The following is a 27,749-nucleotide window of genomic DNA, read 5'->3' as shown; positions in this document are numbered from 1 at the left end:
GTATATATTTATAAACATTTACCAGGCTAAACTTATTGAATACTTCAGTAAGCTCCTAAAATCATAGTCACCTTCTCTATTGCTTTCCAGAGAACATAACGTAAATTAAAGAGTTGGCAAATGAGAAAATAGTAAATGAAGACAAAGCCAAAGTGATTTTGGCAATAAATACTTTAATGAGAACCGATGTCTGTAACATACATATCAGTAACTGCTCTGGCTTATGCCTTCTGCTCTAGCCCAAGTCTGGGGCTAACAAACTACATTTAACCCACATTTGAAGAGAAGGCCATTTTGAGTGTCATCCATCAGTATCCATCTTCACAGAAGATACCAATCTGGGGCCAGAGTCTCAATGTTAATACCTCCTCTCAGGGAAAAGTTCCCATGGCAACACAAACACATGAGCAATTTTGAACCATCCTATCATTCTTTCATCAGGAGGGCCTTGGGAGACCAGTGGTTCAGTAAACACTTACAACTTTGTCAAAATACATTAGAACACAGAAAAAGGGAAAAGAAACAAGTAGAAAGGTTGGAAGAACTTGGCTCACATATAATTCAGTCCTTAGATTTGAAGCCTCTTGAGCTGCTCGTATGTAATGAAAAACTGAGGTGTAAGTCATGGAAGATCACGGGGTTGATACTGAAAGCCACATTCAGTTCTAAAATTGTACATTGCATTCTCTTAAACTGAGGTACTTAGTCTGTGCTATTCTAAGTTGCACTTGCTTAAAATCTTTTTAAAAATATATCTGGCAGATCACACACTGAGTACTCATTTTGATCATTGGCATTTAGCAATATAAACAGATTAAAACTCTAACATACTTATAGTCTTCAGGGGCAAAGAGCACACACACACACACACACACACACACACACACACACACACACACATCCAAGAACATCAACAACATATAATTCAATGCTAGAGTAACTGTTACAGACATTAGGTGATCAGAGCAATCCCAAAGAGGGAGAGAGATATTATCTCCCTCAACTTTTAGACTCCAGAAGGGTAGGGAATTACTCAACCCTGCAGTACTCAGGGTTACAAATGCCACCACACGCTACCCAACTCATGGTTCTCCATAGAGGAGGCTCTCAAACACAGCTAAAGGGAAGAGATTCACCTATGAGGAAATGGCCCTACTTGGCTCTGGATTCCATTACCCTAAGAGTGTTTTCTGTCTTATTATTTCCCAAGTTATTTTGGTCCTATAGTCAGGAGTGGGAAATACGGACCACCTCACCATGGACCTTCCTGTGGGCATCTCCCAGCAGGGTTTCCAAAAACTTCCTAGCCCCTTCCAGATTAGGCTGTTTGTTGCTGTTTTGTTTTGAAGAAGAAACGTTGGCATATCTTTTCTACTCCCTTTAGTTTGTATTAGACTCCAACTGAAAGCCATTTCTGTACTTAGTTCTTATGGTCACCATGAGAACACCTGAGTAGATTCTTACCTGCCTAAAGGCTTTAATAATCAAAATTTCCTTCCCACAGCCTACAGTTACCTGGGAGATTTGCTTTCATTCTCATGTTCTAAAAGGATACAATGATGTTCCAGGGTCCAAGTCGAAGCCAGTTGGGCCAAAATCCTTTATAGAGTGCAAAAAACCCCTCATGTTTCCACATCTAAGGGAAAGATAAAATGAAAAATAGAGTGAATTCCTCTTACACTTTACAGCTGACAATTACTTTTATCTTAGTACTCATCTTCCATGCCCCTCCCCAACAACTTAGGCTCCATGAATGGTCCTTTTTTTCTAAAGACATACATTTTGAATTCATATGTATTCTAAATCCATTACCCCACTCATTCAACTCAAAATATTTACTATGCACCTACAATATGTAAGGTACTTTTCTCAATGTTGGGATAATACTAATAATAATAAACAAGAGAGACAAAGTGTCTACGGTAGCCAGCCTCCAAGATGGCCCCCTATGAAAGCCACCTCCCACCACTCACACCCTTGTGTAGCCCCTCCCAACACATATCAAGATCAGTCTGTGTCACCAATAGAGTACGGCAGTAGTGAATGTATGTCACCTCCAGTGCTGTGCTATAAAGGACATTTTGTATATAATAAGGCTTTGACTTATGCTCTCTTGGATCTTTCGCTCTGGAGGAAGCCAGCTGCCATGTCATGAAGAGAGGCCCATGTGTTGAGAAACTAAGCCCTCCAGCCAACAGTCAGAGAGGAACAGAGGCTTCCTGCTAACAACCACGTGAGTGATCTTTGAAGCAGATGCCCCAGCCCCAGTCAAGTCTTCAGATGATTACAGCCCTAGCTGACATCTGGACTACTACCCCATGAGGTTAGGAATTAGGTCTACAATCTCCACCTGGAAGCCAAAGCAATCTTTTAAAATTATAAATTGGATAGTGTCACTTTCCTGTTTAAAGCTCTCCAATGGGGTCCCAGTGAATTTCCTTTTAATTGCAAAATTTCCTCCATGATCTACAGGATCCTACATGATTTAGCCCCTGCCTCCCTCTCCAGTTCCATTTCCTACTACTTTTTCCTTCTACTTTTTCACCACACTCAGCCACACCAGCTTTGTTTTTAACCCCTGAACATGTGTAGCTCATTCCCAATTCAGGGCCTTTATATCTGTTCCCTCTTTCCGAAATGTTTTTCTCTTAGATCTTCATGTGGCTACCTTCTCATCATCCAGACCTCTTCTCAAATGTCACCTCCTCACAGCCTTTTCCTGGCCATCCTAGCTGAAGTAGTTCCCCACCACCATCACCAAGCCACTGTCTCATTATGCTGTGTTATGTAGCATTTACTTCCATCTGAAATTACACTGTTTATTATCTCTGTGTTTGCCTGTCTCTCTCAACTAGAATGTAACCTCCAGGAGAGCAGGGACCACGTTAGTCTTCTTCACCATTATATCCCACTACCTAACACTGTCTAGCAGAGTAAAGTTTCTACTAGTATCTATATAAATATTTATTGAGTAAATGAACACAAACTTTTACACACACACACACACACACACACACACACACAGGGTCTCTGACACTCTCATGAGCCATCTGAATCCTTATAAAGCTCCAAAACAGGGACCAACTTCTTCAGAACATTAGAAGTGGGAGGTACACTTTTTGGCTGGAGGCAGTTGAGTGAAAACAAACAGGAACTTCTATAGATAAACAGAGATAACAGGCTACTTCATGAAGTTATACATTCATTCAATAAATGATTTGCTGTGGATAAAGTGATAAGCAAGATGCACATCATGACCCTGCCTTCATGGAACTTATAGTCTACTGGGACATACAAGTATTAAAAGCAATTACAGTTGACTCTTGAATGACATTAGTGTTAGGGACACTGACCCTCCATGCATTCAAAATCTATGTATAACTTATGTTGGCCCTCCACATCCTCAGATTCAACCAACTGCAGGTTGTGTAGTACCATACTATTAACCACTAAAAAAATCTGCATATAAGTGGACCCATTCAAACTTGCATTGTTCAAGGGTCAACTGTACAATAAAATGTAACAAATGTGAATAAATTTGATACAGCCATACAACAGAATGTTATCCAGCCATAAAAAGGAGTGAAGTACAGGCATACCTCGTTTAATTGCACTTCACCTTATTACACTTTGCAGATACTGTGTTTTTCACAAATTGAAGATTTGTGGCAACCCTGCATTGAGCAAGTCTATCAGCACCATTTTCCCAACAGCATTTGCTCATTTGTTTCTGTCACTTTTGGTAATTCTCATCATATTTAAAACTTCTTCATTACCATTATATTTGTTATGGTGATCTGTGATCAGTGATCTTTGATGCTACTATTGCAAAGAGATTAGGACTCACTCAAGGCTCAGATGATGGTTAGCATTTTTAGCAATCATACCTTGATTTTTTTAATCAAGGTCTGTACGTTGCTTTTTTAGACAATACTATTATACATTTCATAGACTACAGTATAGTGCAAACATAATTTTTATATGCACTGGAAAATTAAAAATTCATGTGGCTCGCTTTATTGTGATATTTGCATTATTGTGGTGGTCTGGAACCAAACCTGCAATATCTCCGAGGTATGCCTGTACTGATATACGCCACAGCATGGAGGAACCTTGAAACATTATGGTAAGTGAAAGGAGCTAGTCAAAAAGGTCACATATTGTATAATTCCATTTATATGAGATGTCCAGAATAGGCAAATCTATACAGATAAAAAGCAAATTTGTGGTTTCTTAGGGCTGGGGGGCTAAGGAAGTTATAGCTTAAAGAGCATAGGATTTCTTTCTGAGGTCATGAAAATGTTCTAAAATTGACTGTAGTGATAATGGTTGCACATGTCTGTTAATATACCAAAAACCACTTTGACTAGGTGAATTTTATGATACATGAATTAGTCATAAAAAAGACGTTTTTAAAAGTATAATAAATGCTATGACAGAGTAAGTACACGAAATCATGCATACATAACATAGTTTAACAGTCAAGAAGTCCTTTATGAAAAAAATAACATGATCTGAAGAATGGGTAGGAACCAAGAGAAAAGGATATTGGGGGTGGGGTGTCTAACAAAGTATATGGCACAGGTGAAAACTTGGGAATGAAAGACAATCTAGTACTAGAAATTGTTCAGTATATTTGGAATGTAGAATAAAGGTAGCAGAGATAAGGCTGTAGAATTAAAAAGGGGTCAAATATGGAGCCTTGAGTCAATGAGAAGACACTCAAGGGTTTTAAATGGAGGTAAAAGGATGGGTTTGCAGCTTTTCATTTCTATGTCAGAGATGAATGCACAATTCCATTCACCAAAGTGTTTTGGCACTCTGAAAATGAAATAATAAAGTATAATGACAATATAGAACAAAGTTGTTCTAAAGAACTTTAACAGCAAGTAAGTGAATGAGTGAGTAAATGTAAGTACTAAGAGGTTACTGCCAACATGAAAATATGTTTCTGACAATATCACACAACACAGTGGCTATGAGCATAAACTGCAATCAGACAGACCCTGGTTTAAATCCCAGATCTCCCACTATACACTTGGGTAAGTACGTAGCTACTCTGAACCTAAGTTCTCTCATCTAAGTTTCCCCATCTTTTGAACTGTTATCTTTTAGTGTCTTTCCTGGGTTCCTTATCTGCCAAGTCCTTAAAAACTGGTATTTCCCCAGAGTTCTTTCCTTGGGTCTACTCTTCTCTCTACACCACTCAAGCGGAAGGGTTAGCATGTCAGAAATAGCAAGAGGGGTGCTTTTGCCATCTCCTCTCCACAGAGGATGAGAATCACCACTTCTGTGAATCACCATTAATGGAAAGAGCTTTATAATACTCCAGTGTGCTAGGAAAGCAAAAAAGTTGTGAACACCTCTACCTGCTCTCCCTGGTCCCCTGCTCCACAGTTATGTAACACCTGTACTCTACTGCTTCCCCAGGTTCTTATCTACACCCCCGAACTCATCCCTGAGTTAAGACTAAGATATCCAAATATATTCACTGGGTGTTCCTCATGCACCTCAAACTAAGTATCCCAAACTGTGATGTCTCCCATAAAGCCTGTTCTTCTTCCTGTAATGCCTCCATCAATGAATGTCACCACATAATCACCAAGACCAAAAACTGGTAAGTTATCTTTGATACCTCCTTTCTCTCACACCTCTCCACACCCAGTCAACCGATCCTGTTGACTTTATCAACGAAATTACTCTCAACTCTATCCCCACTATCCATGCTCAGGTTCAGGCTCTTATCACCTCTTGCTCAGATTACTGTAAGAGCCTTCTAACTACTAACTACTATATATAAAATAAACAGCAAGGTGATACAATATAGTACAAGAAACTATATTCAATACCTTGTAATAGCCTATAATAACAAAGAGTATGAAAAGGAATATATATATACGTATAACTGAATCACTATGCTGTACACCAGAAATTGACACAACATTGTAAACTGACTATATTTCAATTAAAAAAAAAGAGCCTTCTAATCAGTTTCCCTATCTTTAGATCAGTGGTTCTCAAAGTGTGGTCTAAAACTAACCTGGGAACTGATTAGAAATGCAAATTCTCAGGTCCTACTCCAAACTTATTGAATCAGAATCTGGTGATGGGCCTAGCCACCGGATTTTAACAAGTGCTCCAGGTGATTCAGGTGCATATTAAAGTTTTAAGAACCATTGTTCCAGGCTCATCCCCTTATATTAATGGTTTTCAATATTATGTGAACATTGCAATCACCTGAGGAGTTTTAAAAATACTGACAACCTGGCCCCTACCTCAGACGTTCTGAGATCATTTGTCTAAGGAGGATGCAGAAGCTGTGAAAGTTCCCCAGGTGATTACAATGTGCACCTAAGATTGAGAACCACTGTCTTAGATCCATTCTCCACAAAGCCATAGTGACCTATTTAAAATGCAAATCTGACCTGATTAAAATCTTTCAATAGCTCCTCATCAAGTGAAAAAAAAAAAGAGTCCAAACATCTCAGCATAGCATTCAATATCCTTTATAACCTAACTAACCCTCCACCAACATGAGGAAGGCACCATAGTGTAGAGTTAAGAATGTTGGTTTGAAGCCAATGGTCTGAGTTGAAATCCCAGCTCTCCCACTTACTAGCTGTGAAACCTTGGAAAGGTTAATCTCTCAGTGTTCCAGTATGTTTTAATAGTGAAGATTAAATGAATGAATACATATGTCTCATTACGACAGTTCCTGATACACAATAAAGCACTCAACTGATTTGAGTTATTATTATTCAAGATGCCTCCATCTCCAGGAAATCTACCCCAAATTTCCAAATTGGACTAAAATTTCCTCCCATAGATCCCTGAGTTTATCACTTACCAAGATGTGTTGATTATCTGTTTATATATCTGCAGTATGCTGTAATTTCTCTGTACCTACTAAAATGGTTCCTGATAGATAAGTTAACTAAACTGATAACAGCAGAGAAACCATATGGTATTATCATATTTTAGCCTCAAATTTGTTTTTTGTAGAAGTATTATCACCAGTGATTATATAATACATAATACATGTATGATATTCAGCTTCCAACAAACATAACATAGCAGAAACTTTCAAAGTGTGAACAATAGCACAATGCTGAACTGAAATTGAGTACCAGATTTTCTATTAAAACATCTCTGCCTTGTCTGAAATGAGCAAGTGTGGGATATGCTAAGTCCTTTCTATCAGTAATTCTACATGGTGCTATTGATAAAAGTATCCTACAGTCTTAAGCATTCAAATTGGAATAATAATCTTAAGGACCATGGTGCACCAGCAGATTGCCAAGGAGACAGCACTCCTATCTGGGAATTACTCTGAGAGATTACTAAAAATAGACATAATGACTCTTCCATCTTCAGAATGAAATGTACCAACTAAGAATAAGCACTGCAGGAAGGTTTAAGACATCAAAGAAAATTAAAAATATAATCCAAGTTCATAGTGTGCATACCTTTAAAATGCCATCCAAAGTGCCCTTGTAGAGGTCCACATGTCCCACAATTGCCCTTTGGTTCATCATGCGAGTTCGAACCACATCAACTGGATTGGAAGCCAGAGCCCCAGCCAAGCCACAGGTAAAGCTAGAACTACAGGTGAAAACTTTAAGAAGATAGTCTGCCCCACTTCCACCTCTGCCCACTTAAACAGAAATTAGGCTAAACATAAATGTACAATGAGTCAGACTCATCAGATAAAACCTGGCCTTTCATTACAATCTAAAGAGAAAGGAAATCTTAAGAGACATAATTCAAAAGCTGTCCGCTTTACTTTTCAATCTAAAACTCAGACAGTCTTTTTTTTTTTTAAAGGAAATAGTTTAAAAGTCTAGTAAGTTCCCTAAGCAGGAAGTACTACACATTATATATTGGTTATGTAAATTTTTCAAACCACAGCATCATATGTCAAATGTATTTGAGCAGTAAAGTATCATAAAAGGTGCAAGATGAAGAAAATGCAGAATGAGACTAGCAACAGTCTTTAGCCCCAAACTGTGGTTTCGTTTCATAGGCCCTAAAATTTCACACTTTTTTTTCTGTTTTTCCTTGAGAAAATCTGCTTTCTGATCCAAAATTGACCAAAGCAAATAACACAAGCTTATCAGATACAGAGGCTGTGTATGAACAAATGCAAATCCTGCAGACATCTGATAGGCTACTGTATTAGACACTGCCCCCAAGTACCAAAGTGCCCATAGTATCTGGAATCTCTATACATGTGTCAGAAGTCTTGAAGTTCTGGTGATGAGAGAGAAAAAGGTATTTAGGCCATATGTACCTGTTATCAATTCTACATGAGGACTGCAGTGAAAGATGCTTTCTGTGCTTTAAGTATTAAAACTATGGAATGAATACAACCTATCATACTTACACAAAGTGAGTCAAGATTGTGTCTCCCATCACCCCTGACAATATTAAGTGCTTCTTCGTAATATCATAGACTGGTAGCTCTACACCCACAACAATGGCAGCCCGCTGAGCAGTTGGGACAACACCCTGTAAAACATAAGCGACATTAGACACCAAGGAAATACACTGGTAGTGACATAAGTCTAAAAGTGAATAAAATAGACTGAGAGTTTTAAAAATCACAGAAAAATCCAAGTTTAAAGTACAGAGGTCACTCCTTCAAATCAATGGCTAATGCTGGAACACTTATAAATTCCCAATTCACTTACTACACTAAAAATAAAATCATTGATATGACACCCAAAGTACAAGCAACAAAAGAAAAAATAGATAAAGGGACTTCATCACAATTAAACATTTTTGTGATTCAAAGGGTACCATCAAGAAAGTAAAAAGACAGCCCACACAATGAGAGAAAGTATTTGCAAAATCATGTCTGGACTAGTATATACCATATATCATATATGGACTAGTATCCAAAATACATAAAGAACCTTACAACACAAGAATAAAAAGACAAACAACCAAATTTAAAAATGGGCAAATCTAAATAGACATTTCCCCAAAGAAGATATATACTTATAGACTGCTGGTGGGAATGTAATATAGGGCAGCCACTGTGATAAACACTGGCAGTCCCTCAAAAAGTTAAACATAGAATTACTATATGACACAGCGATTTCACATCTAGATATATACCCAAGAGAATTATAAACACATATTTATGCAAAAACCTGTACATGAATGCTCATAACAGCATTATTCATAACAGCCAAAAAGTACAAACAACCCAAATGCTTATTAACTGATGAAGGGATAAACAAAATGTGATATGTACATACAATGGAATTATTATTCAGCCACAAATAGAAAAGAAGTACTGATAAATGCTAAAACATTTAGATGAAACTAAACAGTATGCTAAACCAAAGAAGCCAGTCACAGATGCCACATATTATATAATTCCATTTACATGAAATGCCAGAATTGGTAAATCTATAGAGACAAAAAGTAAATTAGGGATTGTCTAGATTTGGGAGGGTTAGTAGTCACGGGAAGTGACTGTTAATGAGTATGGGGTTTCTTTTTGTAGTGATGAAAATGTTCTAAACTGAGATAAGTGGTGACGGTTGCACAAGTCTATGGATATCCAAAAACATTAAATTGCATACTTTAAGACAGTAAATTTTATAGTATATATATTATCTCAATAAAGATGCTATTAAAAATAAAATAAACCCATGAAGCAAAGTCAAGTTTAATTCACAGAATTTAGGCTGTGCTTGCTGGAAGGACACACTAGGATGACAGCAAAGGTATGATGCAGCTAGGGAGAAAGCCAAGTCAAAGTCCTCCTGGGGTAACACTACCAGCTTTTCACTCACTAGCACAACAGTCCTATCCCAGCTCACGTTACAACATAGGACTGTTAGAGCACCAAAAGTCATGTTTTTGAAGAATATTAATGACACAAGAAAATGCCTATAACATTAAAGAAGGCAAGACATAAAATTACATATAGTATTATTCTAACTTTAGGAGAAAAGGTATAAACACATGTGCCAAATTTTTATTTAAAAAATTCATAATCAATGTTTTACTTTTATCATTGTGTTTAAATATCATTTAAAATTGAAAATAACATACCATGGGGACAACCGCTTTCTGGGATACCTGTTATAATAAAGAGTTTGATCATGTCTTAATTCCCAAACTCAGTTTATAAAGTGGAACTGATGTACCTGTGCTGTCATCAGGAAATGTTTGATTCTGCTGATCAGGCTGGCTGGCCCAGCAGTGCCTTCTGACCCTTCTACCTGCTTGACTCTGTTAGAAGATGGCCTCAGAAGACTAACTTGGTGAACAGTAAGGACCCACGGGCTGAATTCAGGTTGTAGACATGTTTTGTGTGGCCTACACAGTGTTTCTTAGAAGGCCGAACTAGCTGTCAACATACTAAAACAAACAAAAAACCACAGGAATGGACACTTCACACAGGGATGCAGATTTTCAGCTTCTCTTAAACGTCCAGAAAATTTGGCCAAACTGGACTCATGTGGTGCATGGCAGCAATGAACAGGGCAAGTGCTCTCCAGTTCACCACAGTCCCCACCATTCTATTGTCTCTCCAACTCTGACATTAAGTGCCAGTTACTCTCTGCTACAATACTTGTGCTGCCATTTCTTACAATGGAGTTAGCAAGAAAGTGAAATATTTCCAGGACCCATGTTATAATCAAAGCAGGAAAGAGGACCACGTGTTTAAAGAAAAATGCAAACATATTTCCTTGTTGAAATAAAAGAAATATTCCTATATTTTAATATATAAAAAATACATGTCTGTGTCAAAGGAATATGTAACACAATGTACTTCACGTCTCTACCTTACATGTCTAGATGAAGTAAATAGCTTGGATCATAAAAGTAGCTATGTCCAGTTCCTCAAAACATTAAACACAGAATTACCATACAATCCAGCAATCCCACTTCTGGGTACATACACAAAAGAACTGAAATCAGTCTTGAAGAGATGCCTGCACATCTATGTTCACAGCAGCATTATTCACAAGAGCCCAGATACAGAAAAAACCTAATTGTCCATTAAAGGATGAATGGATTAACAAAATGTGGTATATGCATATAATGGAATATTATCAGCCTTAAAAAGGAAATTCTGACACATGTGACAGCATGAATGAATTGAGGACATTATGCTAAGGGAAATAAACCAGTAATAAAAAGATACTGTATGATTCCACTTATATGAGTTACCCAAAACTGTCAAATTTATAGAGACAGAACATAAAATATTGGTTGCCAGGGGCTGGTGGGAGGAGGAAATGGGAAGTTGTTGTTTAATGGGTACAGAGTTCTAGTTTTGCAAGATGAGAAGAATTCTGGAGACTGGTTGTACAACAACATAAATGCACTTAACACTACTAAACTGTACATTTAAAAATAGGTAAGCTGGTAAATTTTATGTTATGTGTATTTTACCACAATTTAAAAATTATTTTAATTAAAAATAAAATAGCTATTATAAAGTACCCTGACAAAATCTCCAATTCTATACATCGCTTTGTCTTTGTCTTTCCCTTAGCATTAGTCTGTGAAAAAGTTCTAGTTAGTCCCATTTTCTGGTTTTAAATTCAACTAATCAAGAAAGTGTACCTCAAAGTACCTTTTATCAAAAAGCAAACCTCAAGGATCATTAATGGATGCTAAGACCATTTGGTGAAAGGTCATTAATAGGATATGTGCGTGTTGTTAGAAGAATATCACTCTACAACTTACTTACTATTCATCAAATTGTATATCTGAAATATGTGTAGTTGACTGTACAGGAACCATACCACAATAAAGGTGTTTTAAAAAATAAATAAATAAAATCTAAAAAAAAATTACTTGCTAATTGCAAAGGGGAAAAAACTTATCTTTTATGACGGTAAGATCTGGTGGACATCATCTTACTAAGTAATCAAACTTGGTGTCACTAATTGTGGGACAACCTAACAGTTTGTGCCTCTTCCTGTGATGCAATATGAAACACACAGTGTCATCTTTTAAATTCTCTTACCAAAAATGTTTAACATGAATCTAATCAAGCTAACATACCTAACTTCCAGCTTACAGGAACTACAGGGGAAATACAAGGAAACATTCTTTAAGAAAACTCACCTCAGCTCATCAATAAAGGAAATTTGAATATGGACTAGATGTTAGCTCTTAGGGACTTGTTATTAATTTTCTTAGGTGTGTGTGACAATGGAATTGTTACGTAGGAGAATGTCCTTATTCTTAGGAGAGACATAATGAAGTACTTAGGAGAGTTACCATGATGTCTGCAACTTCCTTTCAAATAGTTTAGCAGAAAAAGAAAAGAAGCAGTGTGTGTATGTATGTGTATGTGTGTATATACACATAAATAGGTAAAGAAAATATGGCCAAACTTCAAGAGTTATTTAATCCAGGTATGTAGGTGTTCGTTGTTCTGTTATTTCAACCTTTCTGTATGTTTGAAATTTTTTTACAGTAAGTAGTTAGGGAAAATTATAAAGAAAGGAGAAAAGCAAAACTTTCTTTTTTAAGAGTCTATTAATGGAGTTCCCATTCTACTCTCCTCTACTAGTAGTCTTATTTAATATTACAAACTTAAGTGATTAAAATAGGATTAAAAAGTTATAGGAACAAAAAAAAACCCCAAAGTATAGCTAGAAGACTAACAGTGATTATGTCTAGCTAGTGGACTACTGGATGTTTTTCTCTTTTATATATTGTCCCAATATTTTACAGTACACTATCTTTTACCTTTTATAGTATTTTAAAAAGTTGTTTTAGGTAACAACTTTTGATCATAAGCACTACAGAGACCATAAACATACACTGCTGTGTTAGTGCAAAACTGGCAAAAATATACATTGAAGAACTAAATTCACTGTGAATTTGAACAAACCAAAATGACTATCTCAAATAATGTAATAATGTCTCTCACACATACAATCCCCAAACATTAAGCAGAAATAAAGACAACTGATAAATTTTGGTCCTTTCATAGGTGATAAGGAGCCTCTTACCTTATTTTTTGGGTTATCAAGCATCTTATATAGTATAAGATGACAATTCACAATTTTATGGCTTTATACAAAAGGCATTCTTTGCAAATTCTAGGAACTGTGTATAGAACAATACCAGGAAAAGAATACTCACCCTCCAGAGACCCCTGGTACCTTCTTGTTGGTATATATCAATGAAGCTGCCAATCATGCTGCCTTGGAACAAGCTTCCTTGAGCCTGCATTCGAATCTAAAATCGGAAGAGGTAAGCATTTTGTTTTGACAGAGAGAACCAAAATGAGATGTTTCACTCATTTAAAATTAAGAACAGTATTTGGGAATTATCAGAAAAATCAGCCTGCTATTATGATGAAATTAATGACAAACTACATACAGAAAGAATGTAATTTGTGTCAAAGTATATTTTATAAAGGTGATTTTCACCAGCCTCACATTCCTCATATTAAGTCCATCATTTCTGGAGTTGGAAGAAAATTTGGGAAAAAGAAAGAACAAGTAATCAGTGGGGGTAGAAAATAATCCATTTAAAATATGACTAGTGTAGTGAAAAATTAGAAATAACCTATATGTCCAAAACAACAACAAAGAATTCGTTACATAAATTATGATACATCCATTTAAGGGAATACTATGCAGCCATGTAATTTTTTTGTAGAATAATATCTGTGGATATTAGAAATTGTCAACAATTAAATTGTTAAATAGAAAAAGCAGGTTGCAAAGCAGTATGTATGGTGTATCATTTTAATTAAAAATATGTAAACTTAAAAATAATCATACGCACAGCAAAGAAACTGGATGAACATATACACCCAAGTGTTGCCAGTGGCTTAAGTCTAAGTGCTGAAGCTGCAAGTGAGCATTTTTATTTTTTGTGTTTTTTCCTGCCTTCCATTTTTCTACATTGAACATGCATTGCTTATGTAATTATAAAAAGAAAAAAATGTTTAAAATATAATTTTTTGTTTATGAGACTTTAAATTGAGTTTTGTCATTTGTAAGAAGAAGTTGTGAGGCAAGTGTGGCACTTTCCTCAGGCACAAAATGTAGTAGGGGGAATGTAAAAAGTCTCAGTAATCCAGATAAATATTATCTTAGTGCAAAATTTTTTAAAATCAAAATTAATGCATAAAAATCCACAATGAACCAAGTATCAAAATTGAAACTGAAGACAGGATCCAACAGGGCAGAATTAGGGTGAGTGAGATGATTGTACAACAACACAACTATTTTGCTCATCAAGAATTTTTTATATTCATTTTAATTTTTGAAAAACATTACATAAAAATGTTATCTCTCTTGATTACTGAGCTTTTGCTATACCCTTACATTTTGCACCCAGGGGGAATACCTCATTCCTCGGGTCCTAGTCCTGGTCCTATTCCTGGGTAGTTTTGAAGAATAAATTCATGAGGGAAGGGGGAAAAGGCACTGCAGGCAAAAAGAAAACTATATGCACAAAGGCAAGGAAGCAGCACATAGTTCAGAGAAAGAGCTATCCAAGGCTAAGTAAAAGGATTAAACAGCCCAATTGTGATTAAAAATCCTACATAAGATTGTGACTACCCCCGGCTCCCTAACACCACTCATCACTCAGCCCTACCTAAGTGTAAGAAAGGAAAAGGTAGATTATAGCATTGGTCAATGGTTGTAATCATCTAGTCAGAGGGATGGGAAAGTGAAGCAAATCACCCAGGTGATTAAGTCTAGGATCCACCAGGATAACAAAAGAAGTTTTTGGGAGTTAAGTATTATTTTTCTTGACAAGCACATTCTAATAAGTGTGATTATACTGAAAATATTTTAGAGTTTTAGGATACAGTCAATTCTCTTCATAAATACTTTTTCTGTAAATCTAAAATGATATAAAATTTCTGTAGCTAAGTTATTATCAATTTAATCCAGAAATAACATTTCATATCTTTTCTTCATCAACCACCACTGGTTTCTCTCGTATGTTATTTTTCAAGTCACTCTCTCAGTTCTCAAAACTCTCTTAATTGCAACAGATCTCCCCTTCACTAACCTAGCCACCTGTGGTTTCAATAAATAAAGCATATGTTCTCTCACTTTTTTTGGTCATATTCCCCCTAAAATAATTTTTAAAAACTTGGGATCCTCTTACACATTTTAATCATATATTTAGTGCTTTTAACTAATCGTAAGTTTAAATAAATTAATAAGGAGGAAATATTTACTATTCTGAGATAAAATAAGCTGAAGATTGGTATTATTGTTTCATTCTGTGTTTTAATAAAATCTGAAAGAAATCTAATTATATTTTAAAAACTCAGCACCACTAACCCATATTGTTCTGGTTTTGAATTCAGAATATTCCAACGCAGGCTAAAATATACCACTTTAAGGCCAAATCTCATTCTTAATAGAAATATGGATAAGACAGGAAAAGACAGAGACATTATAGACATAATCAGTTATTAAAGGAGGCTTCTCCAAAAACTGTATTTCAATTTACCCCTTTGATACTTCAAGTTACACCACAGGTCAATATACCATACTAAGATTTGAAATGCATGGGGGAATATACCTTTCTTTTGTAAAGTGGGGAAAGGGCTATTATAAAGACAAGTTCATTCTCAGATCTGTTTCTGAAGAGAGTACAAATGAAAGTAAGGGATCTGGAAATTGATTCCCTTAACATTGTACAGCACTTGGGAAGAAACAAAGAGATTGGCATACTCTAGTTTGAAGACCAATGGATTAATGCACATCCTAATACATTTACTATTTATTGAACATCAACTACCTACCAAGTATAATGATAGACAGTTTACATATATTATCTTTAATCCTTAACAATCCTATGGGATAAATACTAAATTATCTTCATTTCATACATGAGGAAACTGAGAATTAAAGCAGTTAAGTGATTTGCCCAAGTTTTTATATCTGGCAAGTGACAGAGTAGGGATCTGAACCCAAATCTGACTCAAAGCTCTTCACTTCACACTGGATATATCCAACGCTGCCAGATTTCTCTTACCTTTAGCACGTCGGTGGGATTGGCTATAGTGGAAGATATCACCCCTGACACTACCCCACATATCATATTAATTAAAAGCGTTTCATCTGTAAAAAGGAACAAAAAAGAAAGAAAGAAAGAAAGGTCTGCTTGTATGAGGTATCAGTTTCTGAGAACACGGTACTGAGTTATCAGAGGAAAGGAAGCTTGTTCAGAAAAATGACTATAGAAATGAACTACATCACAGTGAAAAAGAATGTGACAATGAATATATGTATGTTCATGTATAACTGAAAAAATGTGCTCTACACTGGAAATTGACACAAGATTGTAAACTGATTGTAACTCAATAAAAAATGAACTACAAAGCTTATAAAAATAAAGAAACTCAAATATTTCAAGATCCCAAATCAGTGCTGAAATATATAAAATTTGTAAAACATAAATCATTATTTTAAATACTTCTAAGAGACACTGGAACATATCTTATTTTTCGATATAACTGCCAATACTCCACATAAATTCAGAATGTGCTATTTCCCCTTCAATCACTTCAAACATGTAGAGAAGTTTTAAAGTCTTTTTCTGGAGAATCATCAACTCTAAAGACACAAGAACTGAATGTTAAAAGATAAAATCTCATCACTAATAGAAAAAAATTATCTAAGCATTAAATTTAACTGGCCTTGATATCTACTAGCCTCTATTTATATAAGACTTCTACTGTTAAATGTGAAAAACTAGACATTTGGAAATAAATCCTCTCAGGTAGGAAAAAGAAAACAAAGAAAACACAGAGCATATGTATTGTCCTAAAACTCAATTTTCACCACACCTCCTCACCATGAAAAGCCTGCAAATAGTAACCAGGTAAACCCAAGTGAAGAATCTGTAAAAAGAAACTATTTTAGGAAGAGAATCCTTCAGGATCCTCAAAGAAGAGGCTCCAGAAAAAGTTGATTTAGGACAATAAAGTGATTCAAAAGACATTTCCAACCGAAAGGCTCTCCAGCTGTCCCTAACTATGCAGTAGTCTCAAGCCTGAGGTAAATTTTTAGCACACTATCCAGTTGGAAATGCTGCAGCCACAAGCAGAGAGACATACAATAATGCTGAATATGAGTTAAGGTGGACATATGTACACTAGAATCCAGGTTATAACAACCTAAAACTACACCACCTAACAAAATCTTATCAAAATTGGCAGCTAGAGGATTCCTTACAATTGAAGTCCTCTTCTCGATGAGGACAGCATTAATTTTCTCAAGAAACTTGTTCCATGTTCCCTCTGTGATGACCAGAAGCCTTTTTCGTTTGTTTGATAGTAAAAGGGACAAACTTGAAAAGCAGGTCCCTCTAACCTATATATCATCTCTGCAAGGATTAACCCCAAATCAGTATAAGCTCATTTTGCCCTTGCAATGACTGTCACCCACTCTTAGGCACCCTGTGAGGAGCACTTCTCACTAAGCATGATTTCAACAATCTCTTTGAGTATTACCCCAAAAGAGAATGAGGAGTTGATACTGACCTTCTAAACGTTCTACAAATAATCTCTTCAAGCTTTGGTAAATGCCAATTTTAATGGTGCCATATGATGCCTGTCTTAGTAAAGCAGGAGCGATTCTGAAAAAAAAAAAGAAAGAAAAATTAAGTCAATTATACTCAACATGCACTTGCAGATTATACATATCTAGACAGCCTACTCCCTTCCATTACCTACCTCACGCCACAAAAACAGCAAAATATGCATTTTTTTAAGCACCTATGGAACATTTGCCAAGAGAGAGTGCATTTGAGTCATAAAACAAACCTCAACAAATTTAAAATAATTGAAATCACATAGTGTGTCTTCTCTGACCATAACGGACTTTAACTAGAAATCAATAAGGAAAATCTGCAAACACTTGGAAATTAAATAACACACTTCTATACAATCCATAGCTCCCAGGAAGTCGCAAAATATTTTTTAGATACATAGAACTGAGTGAAAATGAAAATTAAACCCATTAAAATATGTGGGATGCAACCAAAGCAGTGTTGAGAGGGAAATTTATAGCACAAAATACTTACATTAGAAAAGAGAGAAAGTCTCAAAATCAATAATCTAAGTTCGTACCTCAAGAAACTAGAAAAAGATGAGCAAAATGAACCCAAAGCAAGTAGAAGGAAATAAATAATAAAGAGCATAAATTAATAAAATTAAAAACAGGAAAATACAGAAAAACCAATGAAACAAAAAGTCAGCTATTTTGAAAAAAATAAAATTAATAAAACTCTAGCAAGGCTCATAGTAGCAAAAAGAGAGAAGATATAAGTCACTAATATCAGGAATGCAACAGGGACTAGCACTACAATTCTGCAGTCATTAAAAGGATAATAAAGGAATACTATAAACAACTTTATGCTCATAAATTCAACAACTTAGAAGAAATGAATAGTTACTTAAAAACAACAAACTGCCAAAACTTAAGATGAAATAGATAGTACAAAAAGAAATAAATGAATTAAAATTAATTAATTTTTAAAAATTTTTAAAAAGATGAAATAGATAATCTGAGTAGTCTCATAACCACTGAATTTTTTAAATTTATAATTTAAAAGTTCCCAAAAAGGAACTCTTCAGGCCCAGATAATTTCACTGGGGAATTCTAGCAAATACTTAATAAATTAACACCAGTTTTACACAATCTCTTCCAGAAAACAGAAGAGGGAACAGTTATCAACTCATTTTATAAAACTAGTATTACTCTGATAACAAAACCAGACAAAAACAGTTACAAAAAAGGAAAACTAACTGTATAGGCCAATATCTCTCATGAACTTAGATGAAAAAATCCTTCACAAAATATGAGCAAATTGAATCAGTAATGTAGAAAAAGCATGCATCATAACCCACTTCACAGATTTAAGAAAAAAATCAACCTTACTTCCCAGAAATTGTTGATACATCTTTAATCCTATCAAGAAGGAGGTACCAGAGTCAAAATTTTACCCTATTTAAGTTCTGCTTATGAACTGGAGACATTCTCACTCATACCTCCTTTGAGATTCTTTCAAATCGCAGAACTATACTTTAGTAGTTATAAATAGAAAGACAGCAGCAGCTCAGATGGTTAAGATTAAAAAATGATGACAAAACATGCATATTTCTGAGTTTATTGCTTGCTATCAGAAAAAAAATCTTGTGATTATCCATGTTGATGTAAGAACAAGGTGTAACATGATCCATGATTTACTTGCTTCAGGATGTAATACTTGATTCTTTCCCCAAGTAAATTATCTTTGAAATTAAGTTTAACATAGGTTAATAATAAAATGATGTCCATTCTCTAAGCAATAAACTGGTACACTAGATGCAGATGTGAACTAGTAAAATGACAAAATGGACAATAAACCACCAACCTATGGCTAATCAAAAGTTGACCCCCCAAAAAGATGGGTCTCCTTCTCCCTTATTCTGCATTTTCTGTTTAAACTACCAGAATAATATTTCTATAAAGAGGAAAATTCTTTTAGAAGTCAGTATTTGGCAACTCAGGAAGAATATCACAGAAATATATTGTGTTAATTGGCATGACTATTCATGGTAGCTATAGATGACTCTCGGGAAAAAAGGAGAAAGCCAATGCTGCAATGAGATATCCATTTTAAACTGTATCACTTATAGCCAAATGAACACAAAATCCAAAGCTCAAGACTACAAGCAAATGAAATATAAACTGGCACATCAATACTGAATTATAAGTTAAAATGGTGACTATGAAGGGCACAAACCATCCGACAGCCTGAAATACATGGCTTCTTGAAAAAGTATTTGTATTTGTGATGTAAGGAAAGAATCCAGTCTTACCCTGAATACAGAGCCAATATGCCTTCTTCTTTATAGATTCGGAACAAGGCATGAAACATTCCTCGGTATTTTATCTCTTTGAAACGGACATCAATGCTTTGGCCTTGAACTTGAAGTCGCGTTTTGGTCAGGTCCACAGGGAACGTTCCTGTGAAGGAATACACTCATTTCTAAATTTTTCCAAAGAATCACAGTTAAATTTTGGCTGAATTTAAGGCAATGATAATTTCTAAGACGTAAGACAAAGTCCTTTTTGTAGCACCTAGATCTCTACTAAAATATCATGACTAGAGGACAAGAGTTGTATGTGATAAAGTGAAATGCACTGTAGGTAGCAGGATTTGACCCATAGTATAATTGAAACTGTGATACAATAAAATGCTTTAAGATAGTCCTAATATACTGTAAATGCAAGATAATTTAAATGTTGTTTTAATTTTATCTGTAACACACAATCTGGCTTTTGTCTCTTCTTTCTGTCCCCTGCCACTTCAAGTCTCCCCATATTTCCCTTATAAAAATCTTTGCAAATTTTCACAAAGAAGATAGGAAAACATGGGGTTGCTGCTCCACATACTCTTATATAGTATTACAAAGTTTTGTGGGTTTTCTTTCTTTTATCTGTTTGTAAGAAACAGTTTCCTAGTATTAAGAAAGATAATGGGAAAGTCCTATTTGGTGTACTTATCTGGTTCCTTAGGTAATTCAGGACCAATAGCAGCACAGTGTTGGGTGGAAAAATTTCTTCAACCAAATTTATTATATCAACACACAGAAGTGGTCATTACATTGACAATATATGTTTCGAGGACTATTTCAAGGTCTAAAACTAACAAGGTGATTATACAGCTCTGGTCACTGACAACCTTGAAATCACACCACCAGAATATATGCCAATAAAGTCAACAAATTGACTGGATTCAGGTCACTTATGAATAGTTTAGGAAAGAGAAAATTTGGAAGATAATAAAAACATAATCTAAAAGTATTTCAAAATTAAAATTAAATAGAGAAGAATCTAGTTTGACCTTTTAGTCAATTTTCTTCTAAAATGGGAAAGAGGTTTGAAAAAAAAGAAGTCTAGATACTTACTAAGAAATTCATAAACAATTTAGCATAAAGGAAAGACCATTAGTATAGGAATAGAGCAGAAACCCCTATCTTATCTAACTCCCTCTATATTTTCATGTATATTTCTTATGCCAAGCAAATTAACAAATCATTAAACTATCAAAAAAGCTTCCTAAATTTGACTTTTCTTAACTTTACTTGCCATACCATTAGCGGTACTTTCTCAGAAAATATTACTTGATGGCTTTGAGACAAGTTTTTTAAAAAAATAGAGCAAGCTTCTTTTACCAAAAATAATGCTGCCATCTATACCATAAGGAGCAGAGCTCTCAGTTTTGACACTCTTACCAAACTCAGCAACGATAGAGGCAAGGCCGCCATATACAAAGGGTTTCCAGTTCAGACCAGACATCTCATGACTTACAGTGGCACTTTTCTGGTGCTAAAAATAAACACAAATCAGAACAAGGCACAAGAGTGAGGAGCATTTGTTAGTGTATGATCACATAATTTATATCAACAAAATTTGCAAATAAAACAGATGGAGAGAAAAAAACCTACAAAGTGGAATGACACAAAATGAAGTATCCTGTTTCATGTGACAGATGATCATGAACATGTTCTTTACTGCCACTCTGTAGGGGTAATTGTGCAATTCGCTCAAAGATCAACCCGTGCCCTTCATTTTCTCTAGTTTCTTTAATGTTACCCCCATCCCCACCCAAAGAAAAGGCTTCAGTACATTCAGCACACCCAACTTAGATATTGAACCAGACAATTATAAGTGAAGGAACCCAGAGTTTAAATTGTATAGGCTGAGGCATCTCATAAAAGCAGTTCATGGTATTCAGCTAGCTTGAATCAGGTACAAAGGATACATTGACATTGCTACCGTCTCATATTCTTAGCCTTCTCATCTCTCCACTAAACTTTAGGGTTTTATTTCACCTAGCTACTTTTCAGCTACACACAACCTCCTCCTACTAGGCCTAGGCTGAGTTAAGCACCTTTTCACTTTCCTTCTGGTTCCCAGAGAAATGACAGCAAATGGATGATGTCCCTCTTCTCTCTGACATTCCATCTATTGACTCTGCTTTTCCCTGGCCTTTTAAAGCACATACATACAAATATTTTTTGTATGTTTTCTTTGATGATTGGGTTCTTTAACCATGTATTCTACTCCCCGCCCCCCTTTCCTTCTTCCCCATCCCACCCCCATTAGACCTGTCATTTTCAATCTTTTCAGCCTTTTTTTTCTTGCCACTCCCAGCTATTTCTCTCTCAGATTTTATTTTTGTACAGTTCTGCCCTCAAGGTTGGTGGTTTTCAAATTTTAATGTACACTAGAATCATCTAGAAGCCAGATTAAAACATAGATTGCTGGACCTTTCCCTCAGAGTTTCTGACTGGTGGTTTGGGTCTGACTTGAGAATTTGCAAATCTGCAAACAATGATAATAACACCCACACTTTAAGAACTACTGCTCTAAGCACTGCCTACTAAATCCTAGTCCAGCTGGAAGCAATCTCTTTTCTCAGGATGGACTCTCAGATTTCTTTTAAATATTCCTTTTTCAGTTCTTCATGGTATGTATACTATTGAATTTCAAAAGCAACTTCAAGTGGTTTATGGTCAGGAATGACGACTCTAAAGTCAGGTTGCCTAGGTTTAAATCCTGATACCACCACTTACTAGTTCTATGAGCTTGGGCAAGTTATTTAACCACTCTGTCCCTGGGTCTTCTGAACTGTAAAATGGGTTAATAAATATTATACTAAGGGTTGTTGTGAAAATTAAATAATACATGTAAAACACTTAGAAAAGTATCTGGCACTTAGTCCAACAACTAATAGCTATTATTATATTTTGAAAAGTTAAGTAGTCAAATTTACATTTTAACAGATAATACTTACTGCCCACCTCCCCCACTGCCCAGTCTGGGGTTAATATCATTGAATCAGTCTCTTTTTAAGGGAGACAAAATTCTGCTTTGCTTCCACATAAGGAATTCTCTGTAACTAAGCAGAGAACAATTTTCCAGAAAGGACATCAAACATGCAGACCAATGTTTTAGTTAGAGGCCACAAAAATAATTATGGACCCTTTCCAGCATAGTGTGATCAGTCAGTCCATCTGACATAGTCTGCAGTAGATAGCTCCTTTGGAGGAAAATTGTTGAAGAGAATTCTAAAAAGCAAAGTAGGAATAAGCACTTCAATTATCAGCTGCAGCTTGAAATAGGAGTCTTGAGTACTAAATACTACCTCATCATCATTTTCACCTATGCCCTCATTTTAAGATTACAATTGATAGTAAAATATGACACACACGGTGAGAGGGTAGGCATGGAAAACAAGGACCACAGCATATCCCTTCTCTAAGTTTGTTGGGGGGGAAATGCCCTCTCCATGGGTATGGAGAAAAGGGAATCCTCCTACACTGTTGGTGGGAATGAAGTTTGGTGCAGCCACTATGGAAAACAGTATGGAGAGTCCTTGAAAACTAAAAACAGTTACCATATGATCCAGTAATCCCACTCCTGGGCATATATCCAGAGAAAACTCTAATTCAAAAAGATACATGCACCCCAATGTTCATAGCAGCACTATTTACAATAGTCAAGACATGGAAGCAACCTAAATGTCCATCAACGATGACTCGATAAAGAAGCTGTGGTATATATATATATATACATACATACATACATACATACATACATACATATATATATATATAAATGGAATATATAATATATATAACGAAATACTACTCAGCCATAAAAAAATAATAAAATAATGCCATTTGCAGCAACATGGATGGACCTAGAGATTATCATACTAAGTGAAGTCAGACAGAGAAAGACAAGTGTCATATGATATCACTTATATGTGGCAGCTAAAAAATGATAAATGTAGTTATTTACAAAACAGAAACAGACTCATAGACATTGAAAACAAACTTACGGTTACCAAAGGGGAAAAGGGGAGGGGAGGGATAAATTAGGAGTTTGGGATCAGCAGATATAAACTACTACATATAAAATAGACAAACAACAAGGTCCTACTGTATAGCACAGGGAACTATATTCAATATCTTGTAATAACCTATAATGAAAAAGAATGTGAAAAAGAATATATATATGTATAATGAATCACTATGCTGTACACCAGAAACTAACACAGCACTGTAAATCAACTATACTTCAGTTTTTAAAAAAGCCCTCTCCATTCACCAATTTAGAGCATTCCCCAAATAGTGAAACATTTCAAATGGCTGCTATGCTTCTCTCCAAAGCTTTCTCTTTGCAACTTCTTTCGACTCCTTTCAGTACAGAAGCCTGACTTTCCTACGTGCTAACCAGGCTTTTAATAAAGATGTGCTCAGGGTTCAGGGAGCAATAATAAGCAGTTAAAGGCAGGGGGCAAAGCCACAGTAGGGAGCAGAAAGATCAGTCACAATCTTAGATCAGTTAGCCCAGTAGTTCCTTAATGAAATTTTCACAATTCTGAGTTGAAATGAAGAAAATAAGGGTACCTAGTACCTTTTTCTCAGCTAGATGTATTTAATTTAAAGAACCATTAGAAGATCATGTTCTTCCTACTCTTGGAGCATTTTTTAAAAATCACCTTTCTTGTATGGAATGATAATAGTAGTTGATAGTTGATTCTGTTCAGTGTTCTTATTTGGCAAAATAAGATTGGCTACCCTAATTTGTGCCCTGTCCCCACACTTTCACTTAAATTTTATCGGCCCATGAAATCTAGAAGTCTGGGGACCACTGGCTGAGTTCAACCCCTATTTCCATCTAACAGTAAAATCCCTTTCCCTCTAATGTTAGGAAAGAATCTTGTTTGTTATGAAGTCCTGTATCATCTTTGATTAAGTCTGATTTTAGATATTCCTACCTCATACTGAACCAAAAAGTATGCCTTCCTCTAGTTCTCACCCATATTTTGAAGGTAATATTGAACAATTTATTCTCTTTCCCTAAGGGACTCCATCAAATATTTAAAGACAGCTATCACGTTCTCCTACATCTTATCTTCTTTAAGTTAAATATTTATGTTCATTTTTGTCATTCTCTGTATTATACTTCAATTACTACAACTGAAAACTGCAGTTTCTTTTGTGGGGGCCATCTCACACTACTGAATCTTTAAAATGTCAGCTAATATCTGCAAGTCTTTTACATAAGGCTGTATATACACATGCATGTTATGTCATACCTATTCTACAGCTGTGTAATGGTCTTTTAGCCTTTATTTATGTCTTCTATACCTTAAATCTCAGGCATACAAATAATGGCTAGCATGAGGTTTATCTTCTCATTGCCTCCATGTTATCTCTCTTAACTAGGTAAGATCCCTGAAGGCAGATACTATGCCTCACAGTACTTTTTATAACTCCTAGCATATTTTGCAGAATTGGGTTCACATCCACTAAATGCCTGGTTGGTTCCAGTTTGATGTCTTTTATCTATGTATACAGCCTGTATGTAAAAGGTTACAGGGAAAATCAGACAGTTAACTTGATGGACCTGACCAGTGCTAGACACTCTGTACATAACACTTCGCTGATTCTCAGAGGTTCTCTCCATACTAATTCTCTTCCCTGGCTTCTATTGCAGAAAATTACTTGTGTAAAATACCCCAGGCACCCTAAAAATGATTTATGATTTGTTGGGGCTATCCCCAGATATGGGTAAAAGAAGAGAAGTCATATCTGAGTTAAAATAGAAATACAGTACCTTAAATATTTTTATTGTATAAAGAAGCCAATGAAAAATGTCTTCAAAATGCAGGCATGTATTTTGAAGTCTGACTAGGGAAAATCTGATAGCCTAAACAGCGAGAAGAACGTCCCAGAATACAAGTTACATAACCCTGTTACACTACTCCAAAGATCTGGTCAGAAAAATCTAGGTGCCTTTCTTGCTTTCTCCTTTAAGAAAGAGTACACATTAGAGATTCTCAGATTCAGAAGGTAATAATGGAGACTCAAACAAATGTTTATCGAAGGCACTAAATGCCCAAATCTGTAATGTGCTATGGGTATAAATGTCACGTCAAAAAAAACCACACACATAACATATGCTCTAACACCATGACAATATTTGTATTTCCTGGATAATCTAGGAGATGGGCGTGGGGATACAAGTTGTATGAAATACAGTATTTGCCTTTCAAGAGCTTATAATCTGGTAGAAGTAGTCAAACTAGTTCATTTAGAAAAAAATAAGTGCTAAATTATATAGTACAAACTATAAGAGCAGGAGAAGCATGGAAAAGGAGACAATCCACATGGGCTGGAATAATCTGAAAAGATTTATGGAGGTGAGAGAACTTAGAGTGGGACTTGACAGAGGGCAGGTAGACTCTGGACAGGTGTAGGTAAGGGAGAGGGTACGAGGAAAATAGGATGGACAGACACAAATGTAGGGGAAAGCACAGCATGTGGATGCAAGCATTAGTGTGGTTTGTTCTGAGACAGAATATGCAACCTAACTGGAACAGAGAATTATCGTATCTGGTCGAAATAATATCAGACAAGAAGTATGACATGGAACACGTTAAGTTGAAAAGCTTGAAACCAAAGTGTGTGTGGCAGGGTGGGAGGGATACTGTAAATTTCTCAATAGGAAAGTGACTTGGGGAAATCCACCACATTTAGTTAACTTGCTAGATCTGCAGCAGCAGTGAATTACAATAGGGAGAGGCAGGGAAAGTAGCTTAGGATGATGTGAAGTAAAGCAGACAAGATGTTTGTTGGCAGCGAGATTAGAGATAAACTTCTAAAATGGAGATACAAAGGAACTTGATGATGTAGGGAGTGAAGGCGAAGGAAGAGTTCATGATGACTCTAAGAATCCCTAACCTGAGAAAAAAAAAAAGAGGAAACACTGACAGAAAACTACAAATGTCCCCTCTGTTACCTTGTCTGATAAACTAATTCATGTTGATAATGGCTGTCATCCCAATTAGTTAGCTGAACTGCATTTTAATAGATGCCTTCAAGGCCTTGACCTCAAGGAGTGGCAGGGGCTAGAAACTGAATGGGGAGCATCTTTCAACAGCATCCCTCACACTAATACAATGGAGGTGTTTGCTTACTCCGCTTACAATCACGGCCGCCGTTGCAAACTTCACCCTTAGAAAAATTAGGATTATTCCGGGAAAGATACCCATTCACCCTCTGGGTAGCAGGATCTTGCCAGTTCCTCAGCTGTCAGAGCGAGTTCGTGGAGAGAAGGGAGGCGCCTGAAGGAGGCGGCCTCCCAGGGGGGTCGAGGAAGCAGGGTTCAATCGAAGAAGAAGTAAAACCACCGATGCCAGAAGAGTGAAAGACAGGGAAGGGACTCAGCTGAGGGGAGAGAGAGACCAAAGGACCGTTAAGCCCCTCCCAGGCCGGGAACCAGGCCAGCCCGGCCCCGCGCGGCCTGGCGCGGCCCAGCCCCGCTCCCCAGCCTGGAAGTCCAGGAGCTCCCCCTCACCTGCTCAGGCTCATCGGACGACTGGGAAGCCGAGGCTCCCACTTTCGGAAACAACACCGCAGCGCCAACCCGGAAGCATTGAGACCAACGGAAGTAACCAAGTCGTCGCCTCGGCAACGGTGGTGGCGCAGACATTCCAACCCCGCCCCCTTCAAGCCTAAAAAAGAAGGCGCGAAATAAGAGGCGGAAACAATGGGGGTCCTAACACGGGAGTCAGGCGGGCTGCAGGCTCAAAGGCCCAGAGGGGGCAACCTGACTTTAGGGAGGGCAGGGAGAGGGAGCTAAGGTGTGAGAATCTGGCCGCTTCTGCAGCTAACGCGGGCGCAGAGATGTCGCCCCGTCACCGCGTCAACCCCC

At 36.4% G+C, this 27,749-nt stretch overlaps 1 protein-coding gene across 3 annotated transcripts; it reads right to left on the bottom strand.

Annotated features, from left to right (window-relative positions):
* Nucleotides 1-153: 153 nt before the first annotated feature.
* SLC25A14 (solute carrier family 25 member 14) lies at nt 154-27,749 on the bottom strand. Of its 3 annotated transcripts, XM_074359092.1 has the most exons (11): nt 27,393-27,465; nt 27,013-27,262; nt 21,251-21,344; nt 19,832-19,979; nt 17,510-17,604; nt 16,000-16,085; nt 13,129-13,224; nt 8,384-8,508; nt 7,467-7,602; nt 1,556-1,636; nt 154-610 (listed from the first exon to the last, which is right to left on the bottom strand). In XM_074359092.1, the coding sequence occupies exons 2-11, from the start codon at nt 27,085-27,087 to the stop codon at nt 569-571; spliced, it is 978 nt and encodes a 325-aa protein (XP_074215193.1). In that variant the 5' UTR covers nt 27,088-27,262; nt 27,393-27,465; the 3' UTR covers nt 154-568. The 3 variants fall into 3 exon arrangements, with proteins under 3 accessions (XP_074215193.1, XP_074215192.1, XP_074215194.1); XM_074359091.1 differs by lacking the exon at nt 27,013-27,262 and having other exon boundaries at nt 27,393-27,742; XM_074359093.1 differs by lacking the exons at nt 154-610; nt 1,556-1,636; nt 27,013-27,262 and adding an exon at nt 1,646-4,821 and having other exon boundaries at nt 27,393-27,749.

Source organism: Camelus bactrianus, chromosome X, assembly GCF_048773025.1.
Source record: "Camelus bactrianus isolate YW-2024 breed Bactrian camel chromosome X, ASM4877302v1, whole genome shotgun sequence".
Taxonomy (NCBI): domain Eukaryota; kingdom Metazoa; phylum Chordata; class Mammalia; order Artiodactyla; family Camelidae; genus Camelus; species Camelus bactrianus.
The sequence above is the reverse complement of the archived record's forward strand: the minus strand, read 5'-3'. Positions and strand labels throughout refer to the sequence as shown.

Bases quoted from the DNA above. Each gene is read 5' to 3' on its own strand.
- SLC25A14 (XM_074359091.1), bottom strand. From the start codon at position 27,527: ATGTCTGCGCCACCACCGTTGCCGAGGCGACGACTTGGTTACTTCCGT. The intron at 8,509-13,128 runs GTGAGTATTCTT...TATGTTTTACAG, and splicing joins GTACCAGGGGTCTCTGGAGG to GGTGTTGTCCCAACTGCTCA. The intron at 1,637-7,466 runs GTATGCACACTA...TCTTTCCCTTAG, and splicing joins CTTTGGATGGCATTTTAAAG to ATGTGGAAACATGAGGGGTT.